This window comes from Mesocricetus auratus, unplaced genomic scaffold, assembly GCF_017639785.1.
Source record: "Mesocricetus auratus isolate SY011 unplaced genomic scaffold, BCM_Maur_2.0 Super-Scaffold_100004, whole genome shotgun sequence".
Lineage (NCBI taxonomy): Eukaryota > Metazoa > Chordata > Mammalia > Rodentia > Cricetidae > Mesocricetus > Mesocricetus auratus.
This window is the reverse complement of record NW_024429189.1, coordinates 54,543,931-54,554,615: the sequence shown is the minus strand read 5'-3', so window position 1 is coordinate 54,554,615 and position 10,685 is coordinate 54,543,931. Positions and strand designations below refer to the sequence as shown.

Genomic DNA, 10,685 nt, shown 5'->3' with positions numbered 1-10,685 from the left:
AAATATTAATATTAAAATAACTACTTTATTGCTAGATGTGATGACATGTACCTGTAGTCCCAGCTCTCATGAGATAGAAGTAGTAGAAGCTCTAGGTCATCCTCAGCTACATAGTTAATTTGAAGCCAGACAGAGCTACAGAACACTCTGTTGATGCAGAGAGAATACAAATATAAATTCCATGTTACCCTGGACTTCATAGCATGACCCAGCCTCAAAACAGAGAACAAAACAAGAAAAGAGAATCAAGACCATTCTTACACATTTATTATTATGCCATTTCAAAGCCCATGCCTCATAATTTTTGGAATACAAGTATTTTCATCTACACTTTTGAGATGGAGCAGAACAGGTGATTTCAAGTGAAGAAGCCATATCATCTATACCATGCTATAATTTCTCTGACATGCATCATTTAAAAACTGACTATTGTAAAACTTACTCCCTACACAGGTTGCCACTATTAAGACCAATGGAGAAACTCAACCACACTGCAAAGACCCAGGTTACTGAGTTTATTCTCTTAGGACTCACAAACAGCCCCAGCCTCAAGGCACCACTCTTTGGAATATTTTTAATCATATACTTGGTCACACTCATGGGCAATCTGGGCATGGTTATTCTGACTCATTTGGACTCTAAACTTCATACTCCTATGTACTTTTTCCTGAGACATTTATCAATCACTGATCTTGGTTACTCCACAGTTATTGGTCCAAAAATGATGGTAAACTTTGTTTTGCAACAAAATACCATTTCTTATACATGGTGTGCTGCACAACTGACATTCTTTGAGATTTTCATCATCACTGAACTATTTATACTTTCAGCTATGGCCTATGATCGCTATGTAGCCATCTGCAAACCTCTTCTCTATTTGATCATCATGTCAGGGAAAGTACGTTGGGCACTGGTACTGGTTCCCTATCTCTATAGCATATTTGTGTCACTACTTCTCACAGTTAAGTTATTTACACTTTCGTTTTGTGACTCTAATATAATCAGTTATTTTTATTGTGATTGTGTCCCTCTGATATCTCTCCTCTGTTCTGATACACATGAATTAGAACTGATAATTTTAATTTTCTCAGGCTGTAATTTACTCTCCTCCCTCTTGATTGTTCTAATATCTTACATGTTCATTTTTGTGGCAGTTCTCAGGATGAACTCAAAAGAGGGGAGGTCCAAAGCCTTCTCCACATGCAGCTCTCATCTGACAGTAGTAGTTGTATTCTATGGAACACTGCTGTTTATTTACCTGCAACCTAAATCAAGCCATACTTTTGATATTGATAAAATGGCCTCTGTGTTTTATACACTAATCATTCCTATGCTCAATCCATTGATCTACAGTCTAAGAAACAAAGAAGTAAAAGAGGCTCTTAAGAGAACTTTTGCCCATGGATTCAGAACCCCCACTTAATACCTCAATATTTAGTCACAAAGTTTGCGTACTTTGTAAGATCATGAAACACATGATATCATCAAATTGTAGAAACAAACAGCAAGCTAAAGTCTCTTCATAAAGAATTCCTTCTATGAAAACTCCAGCTTTTCTTCCAACTCAAAAGAATAGAACACATAATATTAACAAAGTAAAATCTTTGAATGTTATTAAAGATCACACCGGAAAGTATGGTATATAAATATGAGAAAAGGGTTGTTTTCTTGATTTAGCTTAGTATTGAAAAAGGAAAAATAATTTCTAATTAAAATGGATCAATGCAAGCTATATACTTAGTAGTATACATACAGTAGTCATTGAATATTAAAGTTAAATAAGATTATGCCATGAAGAATATGCTAGCTAAATAAGGAGGCAAAAAATAACAGAAGAAAATCAATATTTAAAATCTAAACTAAGTGCTAAATAAAGGATTAGCCCTCATATTAAAGTTTCTACCAACTAAAGATCTTATTTCATATATTAAGGATAAATTGTACATCCAAGAAGATTTTTTATTGGACATCATGGCAATTTCTCATGGGTAAGTTTGGGTTTATACACTCTTGATGAAATTCTTTAAAACTGAAAAACCTCAAATAAATTATGGTCATCTGACCACATAATGCTGTACTATGATTATGTACGGAAGATAACTGGTACTTTAGAAGTCCTTGTGTAACCATCCTATGTGTCTTATTTCTATAGAATGTTTACACGAAATGGAATAGACTCTGAAACACTGGTTCTTTCATCAGGATAGCCTCAGCTCTTATCTCACAATTTCTTAAGTCATATAGTAATATATTGTCTTCCTTTATGCATTTTTCTCAAACACATCTAATTTTCTGCATGGAATAGGAAGACATTTAGGTATTAATCTACTAAACACAAATGGTTAGGCAAGCACAATTCTGTTAAGACTTTATACTAAGTATTTACCTGGTTCATCCCTTAAATCAATAAAGCATGTTTGAAATCCAAGTTTGTTTTACTGTATAAATTGGTTTTAATAGTCTTGTAAAAACTACTGTCACAGGTGTTCACAGAGAATAAAATCAAAACTGCTTCTTTAGATTACAGAAAAGTGCTGGGAGTTGTGTACCACAGTTTCCAACCAGTATATTAGTTCTTATCCAATGGATGTCAAGAAGCCCATGTCACCCATGGCGACAATCTCACTCAGTAAGGACCAGGACCAGAGGACTTTGGGACAATGGGGAATACTGTTGTGATTATGTGGCCTACATTCTCTCTTCTCTCTGATATCCATCAATCTCTCGGCAGATTCATTGTATAGATGTGATCATTCCTGGAAACCCCACTTTTTTTCTCAAGTATCTTTCCCTAAAATTCTTTGGGAACTGATCCTTCTTGGGTTTCTAGAAACTCCTATTGGACAGTCTCCTACACGAAGTCAATTTCACTCCCTTCTTCCCCTTTCAATTAAGGCATTCTTGTCTGGGCATGCCATATGTCACTTCAGACCCCAGAAGCTGTCCTGATTCAGTGCTGACAGGATCAGAGACAGAAAACCCATAGTTCTGCAAATATGTTCTGAATGGGATTATTGTTCTTGAAAATATGTGCCTATGTCAATCACCTTTTAGTTGTAAAGACATGATATACCTAGCTCAATATTTGGGCAAGGTAGTAAAATGGTAAGTGTTTTTGGTTTAAAGATGTTTTGATGTAAAATTTGGGAAAAAAACTTATTTGACATATTTGTTTTTGTCAGAGGTTAACACTGGAGGATAGGAAAACATGTTTGTTAATATGGAAAATCATGCTTGTTTTTGGTGTATAAATAAAGACAGCGGGAGCTATTCAGGTTCAGTCACTGTGTGAAGCTCATCTGGTGGTAGGACAGTTCATCTCTTCACACCAACATCCCTTCCCTGTCTCAGACATGAACCAAGGCTGCAGGAGGAATGCAACAAAAAGATTCATAACATTTAAAGCAGTCTTAATTAATAACACAATCAAAGGACTCAAAGATATACCAAAGCTTCATTGCACAAGATCTGACATTTTAAATGAGACACAAAAATGGCAAAACATAATATTCCCAAATGCATGTACATATAGGGGATCTGTGGATTATCTAAAAATAGAATAATTAAATCATGCCTAACATGCTTATATCTTTTTACTTGTATGTATCTGTTTTACTAGGCAGAGAATAAACATGTTCATTACATTACATGCAGGTATACTCAAAATAGTATATAAAATATAAACTAAAATATATTCATGAAATGAAACACTACTCAGACAACACAAATTCAGTTATCTACATATTCACACACATAGATTAACACCAATATCATTAAACACCATGCTATATTTAGATTAATCTGTAAAACAATTAAATCAATCTATTATTACCTAAATTATGGTATGACAGAATTTATTATGAAGAAACACTGGGGTCATTTTAGGGTGATGCAATATTCTGTTTGTTGGAAAATGGTTTTCAAATTCCATACATATATACTAGTCATTTTTAGATATACTTTATAACTTTTAAAGTATTTTCATGAGTTTTTTAAAATAATTTTTACATGTCCTCTTCCTTTAACTCTTCCCCTGTCTATCTACCTTCATTTCCAAAAAGTTTGTGTCACTTTAAGGCTAGTTTCTGCTGTCTAAATATTCCTGGATATGTGGTCTTCCACTGGATCATGGTTGACTTATAAGGGGCTACAATTTTTGAAAAAACTAACCCTTCCTCTACCAGAAGCTGACATCTTCCAATAGCTATGTTATTAGAGGAAGAATTTGGTGACTAACTCGCTTTTTGATGCTAGGATTTGGCCTGTTTGGGGTTTTCACAGGTTTTGTACATGCTGTACTAACTGCCAAGTACTCAAGAAGTGTCTAACATTGATTTGTGTTGGTTTCTAGGCCATGTAATAAATGATATACATTTTCTCTAGTAAATATTTAAAAATATGTTTAAAAAATTGAAAACAAAATAATAAACCAAGGTATATGTTTATAACTTACTCCAAAAATTACAAAGAGAGAGGATGTCTGAAAAGCTCATAAGGAATAACACTATTAACTGTCTAAAACTAACCATAGTACAAGTAATTATGTATATAAATGCACAGGTACAGTTTAAATAAAAGTTTTTCATCTGAACTGACAATGTTCCCTCTACGAGACAAAGATAATGTAACAAAAACACCATTATGAGAAGCCCTCTTTGAGTTGTTGGTAGGGACTCCCAAAGCATATGGCTATTGCTCTCGAATGCCCCGGGAGGGGGAAGGTATGCCCCTATTGTTGAAGACATCATGTACTTTATAAATATTGCCCAGAAATTCCTTATCAGGAATTAACTCAAGTGACTCCTCCCTGAGAATTAGCTTTCAGGGTACTAGGAAGCAGTATGCAAGCTTCCAAAGAAAAGAAGAAATGTGCAGTCCCACCCAGCAACGATTAATAGGAGCCACAACAGCAACCAGCATGGAATGATAACCCTGAGGGTACAGTAATTGTAAGCACACACTGATGGAAACAAACAGCTCTCTCAAGATTCATTCAGCTCTAGGGAAACTATGCCTGGTACTGGAAATCTAGCTAGCTACTCAGAGATCGTAAAGTCGTGGATCTTGCAGGAGAGTCTAAAACTACCACTTTGCTAAATGAGCATAATCTGTAACAACAATCTAAGTATTATTCTTTACACACAGGGATAAGTATAATTCCCATCCCTCTTCAAATAAACCTCCCTTTGCAACAGAGGAGATCATTAGAGAAAACTGCAATCAATCACAATACACAGTTGTAAGCCCCACTTAGTGAATACATCTACAGAGCATTCTTGCACCTAAGGCTCAAGGAGCCTTTTAAAAGAAGAATGAGGAAATTGTAAGAGCTAGAGCATCATGAAACTGGCTGTGAGACTGTGCTTCCTAGTAATGTCATAGGTATACCTATAAAGACTTACGAACATCACTATCTAAATATTAATATGAAAAACAACAATAGGCATGCCAAATGAACAGGAGAAAATCCAAGAGACCTCAACCCTACAAAACGAAGTATAGGCAACTAAGGGATCCTGAGAGTGGGAGAAATAGTCTTCTTCATGAAAGAGCACAATAAATGGTTATCCAGTGGTAAATGGTCAACCCTGACAACATACATGCAAATAAAATTATACAGACTGGGCAGATTATATTTAGTAATATACACATGTACTTATATGCCTTAAATACTAATTAAGGAAAAAAAGCAAGCTTGAATTTGAAAGAGAAGAAGGAAGATAATACAGGAGTGCTTGGATGGTAAAAAAGGAAAGTGAAAGTAATGTAATTACATTATCTCAAAAATAAAGAAAAAAGTAAATAATAAAATAAATAATAAAAGTAAATAAAATGTGTACATATAATGTATTACATAAAGTTTCAACATTATTTTGTCTTCCAGTATTTCATCATTCTAAATAATGTTCCTACTATAATTTTTATTTATGTATTTTAAAACCTACATTGCTTTTCTAGAATAGATTTTTCAAAATCAAGTTTCTACATAAGGAAGCAGCCATATTTTTAAATTAGGCTTCAAGTGTGAAATTCAGAATAATTTGCATCTTTATTTCACTCTGTTATCTCAATTGGTCCATTAATGTTCTCCTTTGTATTTATTTTTGATGCATGAATTCGTGTTGTATCCCAAATTTTCTAAACTTATATATTAATAACTTAATCCCTAATATATCATAATGTAAATGCATATGGGAACTGAACCTTTGAAAGACAGTTAAATTAAAATGGGTTCATTGTTTGTTCTTAAAATAAGAAGCTCCTCTCATAACTCAGGTCCCCAATGGGAGAGGAGGCAAAAACAGTATAAGAGCAAGAGATGATGGAGGACACCAGCAGAACCAGGCCCTCTAAATCAACTGAGCAAAGCTATTATAAACTCAGAGAATGAAGCAACAATCACAGGGCTGGTGCACGACTGCACCAGGTCCTTTCAGTTATGTATTACAGATTTTAGCTTGGTATTTTTATGGGACTCCTGAATGTGTGAATGAGTGGGTGTCTGATTCTTGTGACTTCTCTTCATGCTCTTTTGCTTCTGTAGGCTTGCCTTGTTCAACTTTTATGTGATGGTTTTTGTTTTATCTTATTATATATTTTATTTTGTTATGTTTCATTTATAGAAATCTATTGTATTATAATGAGAGACAGAAAGGGAAACGATCAAGATGGGAGAGGAGGTGGTGAAGAACTCGGGGGAGTGAGTAAATGAGAGAAAACTATAATCAAGATATATTGCATGAAATAGGAATCTAGTTTTAATAAAACAGGAAAAATAAAAAGAAAAGATGAAAATTAATTTAAGCAAGAGAAGGCTGTCAGACATTTAATAATCTTGCTTTCTTTGCCTTGGATTTTTTCACATTGTCTGTAGACACAGATGTCTCCTGTTTATCCAGCTTCAATGTACTTTTCTTGAGAAAAATCACTTATAGTTAGAGGTCCAAAAAATGACAATGTTAATATTTTGGAGGTATATGTTTGAGAAGCTGTCCATTGAACTTTCCATAAATCTGTTCCCACATAAATCTAGATCTTTTCACTTCAAAATAACAACAGCAACAATAAAAGTGGCAATGAAAACATTGGCATCTTTTTTATAATAATTTTTTATTTAACTTTTTACCCATATTTCTCCCAGTTCCCTCTCCCTCCACTCCTCCCCCATCCCCCCAGTGTCTCAACCCCCACCCCACTCCATTCCACCTCATTAGGGTAGGACTTAAATCTAAATTGAAAAGGAAGTTGTTAGAGTATTACTCAGTGGAAGTCCATGTTTGTTTGTTTTTATTTTAAATAAAATAATAATATATTATAAAAAGAAAAAGAAATTAGGGCAAAAAGCAGGAGACATACTCAACACATAATCAGTCCAAGTAAGAGGATGTGAGGATTTTGAGAGGGCAGCTCTTTGCAAGACTGAGAATAAAGCCAACCCGAGGAGACCTATGCCTTTGAACTTGTACAACATGAAAGAATATGTGATTTTTCAATCTATAAGTCTGCTTGTCTGTGGTAATTATTCGGATACCCCCAATAACTAATATACCATTTGTGCTCCTTCTTTTCCTCCTTCCCTCTCTCCCTTCCTCCCATGCTTACCACCATCCCTCCTTCCTTCCTTTCTTTCAGTAATTCTTTCTTTCTTTTTGACAGTTGTTACTTTTTGTTTGTTTTGTTTTTAGGTAGTGTCTATCTATGTTGGTATGGCTGTCCTAGACTCCCTAAATAGACTAGGGTGAATGGCCTCAAATTTACAGGATTTGACTGCCTCTGCCTTCTGAGTGAAGAGATTTAAGGCCCGTGCCACCACCTCTGGGCTTGTGCTTATTTCTTTATGTAATCATCAATACCAGAAGGTAGCTATGTAAAAATTTCTAAATTCGTTGTTTCACATAGTCATTGAAAGTACATTTTATTATATAATATGCAAATACAAGCATTTATAATAAATATGCAAACAAATAAATGTGCCCATTTTTACTGATCTCATGGCTTTTAATTTTCAAATTGTAAATACATCTCTATTCTTAGATACTAGAAATTAGGATTTAAATAAGTAGCATGTTCACAATTCTGTATACCAAAACCTTATACATTCATATATAGAGGCCTTCATAGTCACAAAATATTGAAAATACACAGGAAAGAATGAGCTCATCTATAAAATGCGAATAGGATATTAAATATAAAAATATAAAATATAAATACTCAATGATTATAAAATGGAGTTTTGAATAAAAAAAGTATACTCATACTCAAAAGACAAGACTTCACTTCACAATTCTGTTCCTTTTCTAATAGTTATCTGCTTTAGTCTCAAGTGAAATGGAATTTTAAATAAGTAGTGAAAGAATATTTTTATGCATGAAAACTACATGTAGGAAGTTTGTATGTATGTGCTATGTTATCTGTGGGTGAAAGTGGGTGGGTATAGGTGGCTGGTGCATGCAAGGGGGTGTACAAGTATATGTACCCCTGTACATACACACTGAGGCCCTAACAATTCATCAGTAACCTCTTCTATGACTTTCCATCTATTGTCTTGAGTCATTACTTCCATGAACTGTGAACTTTCATTTTGATTAGGATAACTAGCTAGAAATCACCAAGGATCTCCTGTATTTACTTCCCTATGCTGACTGACAATCAAATGATGTCATTATCCAGCATTTTATGTAGGTACTGGAGTCTTCATACTTGCACTGCAAACACTCTTAAACATTCAATCTTCTACTTATCCCACGGATGTTGTAGTTTAAAATTCATTCATACCATTCCTAGAGGTGATGGCTATATCTATTCTAATTTTGAATTAAAGGGTACAAAGCATGTAGACACATGGTGGAATGATCAGCATGTTCCTAGGAGATACAACTTGTTCTTACTTTATGGATAGACTATTAGTTCTTAGGTTTTAAATAATCCATGTTTGCACAAAGGAATCTTAGCAAAGAAGGGAGGTCCTCTGACAGATATAATTTATTCCCTAAACCCCTGAGATACTATAGATTTGAATTCTATTCAATTCAGTATTACAGGCTCAGACTACATCAAATAAAAGTAAGTATTTACACAAAAGGTGGGAGGATAGAGAATTCCCAGCCATCCTTGAAATATACTGTGAGACTTTGTCTTCAAAGAGTTAGAAAGTACATGTTTATGATTGGATTAATTCCTAGAGGGGATTCTTGTTAAGGAAACAATCCTTGTAGCATCTTCCCCAAGGATGCAACAGAGTATTTATGGATCCTAACATCACTGTGCTTCATATTTTGAATCTCAAAGGTTTATGGAGCTGAATCAACTCACAGATGCAGTCATGAAGAGATTTTTAACTAAGAACATGAAGTCCAACATCCATTCCAGGTTGGTTAAAACTATTTCTTATTTTTGTATCAGGATTTTAAAAATCCACAAATGGTGCTTTTGGAGAAACAAGCTCCCCATTGTTTCACAGCAAATTATTCTTCCTGGTTGTCTCACTGAAACCATTCATATCTTTTACTGGTCATTCCTGTTACCTCCTGTGGTGATCTAGTTTAGAGCTTATTTTATCACTTTTGTTTACTGGATTTGTACTTGAAACATCAGGTGCATGAGGAAAGACAAGTGATTTATGTAAAAATTGAACATTCTTTGTCACAGAGCAGAAACTAATCAGATATGTGATTAACAAATTACAAAAAATATACAAAGAAACAGTATTTACTGTCAGAGACAAAGGAATCCTCAATATTAGGATTCAGTTGGATTTATTTATATGATTTGATTTTATACTGTATCCCTTTATTTATTTCCTTTAGTAATTGTAGCTTAAGTATCTATGTTTTTCCCTGTTCATTTTAGAAATAAAAAACATGTCAACAGCTGTTGGATTTTATCAGACATTTTTGGAAATATAATTATGACATGACACTCCAAACATTAAGTGCAAATTTATAGATGGAGGATGAGTGTGATAGAGAAGCACCATCAGCTGTGAATGCTGAAGGAACTCCAGTGGTCTAGTGAGGATAAATGGTCATCTTAAACAAGTCTAACAACTAACTGAGCATATGAAAGTGATATGAAATTCTGTTACAATATGTGTACTATTCCATAGGAATTGTATACAGATATGCAGTACTATAATAAAATATTAAAATATTCATATAAATAATTAAATTAAAACACAAATTTCATACATTATAAGATATCCAAAATTTAGTGAGATAATTATTGATTAAAACTTGTAGGACAAAAATGGGAAGTGTAGTTAAGGGTAGGCTGTCCTAGGATAATGTCAAGGTGTTACAAAAATGATGACATCTTGATAACTCTTTGAAGGTGAAAAGAGATTCAATACTCTGAATAATATGTCTAAGTGCCAAAGGACATATCTTCATGTGGTCTTTTATTAGGTAACAAAGCAGAAAATTAATCTGAAGATAACAGTTGTGGTGGCAAAAATGTAAGTTAAATTTTCATCTAATGACTTTATATGACAGCCAATAGAAAAATGGGAAGGACACCAGCTATAAATATGTATGCCTCAGATAAAAAGTCTCAGTATAATGATATTTTGTATTATTGAGTATCATTCAAATTATCATGCCATTTTCTTACTCAACAAGGCATACGATATGAATCATAGCTTCAAATACTGTATCCTAAGAGGATGTCTGAAATTCCATATGAAGGTA

The 10,685-nt window shown here is 33.9% G+C and overlaps 1 protein-coding gene across 1 annotated transcript; it reads left to right on the top strand.

The window, feature by feature from the left end:
* Positions 1–472: 472 nt before the first annotated feature.
* Positions 473–1,423, top strand: LOC101833559 (olfactory receptor 8K1). The gene has a single exon (XM_005065048.1). It carries the CDS (start codon positions 473–475, stop codon positions 1,421–1,423), a length of 951 nt encoding a protein of 316 aa, XP_005065105.1.
* Positions 1,424–10,685: the final 9,262 nt, after the last annotated feature.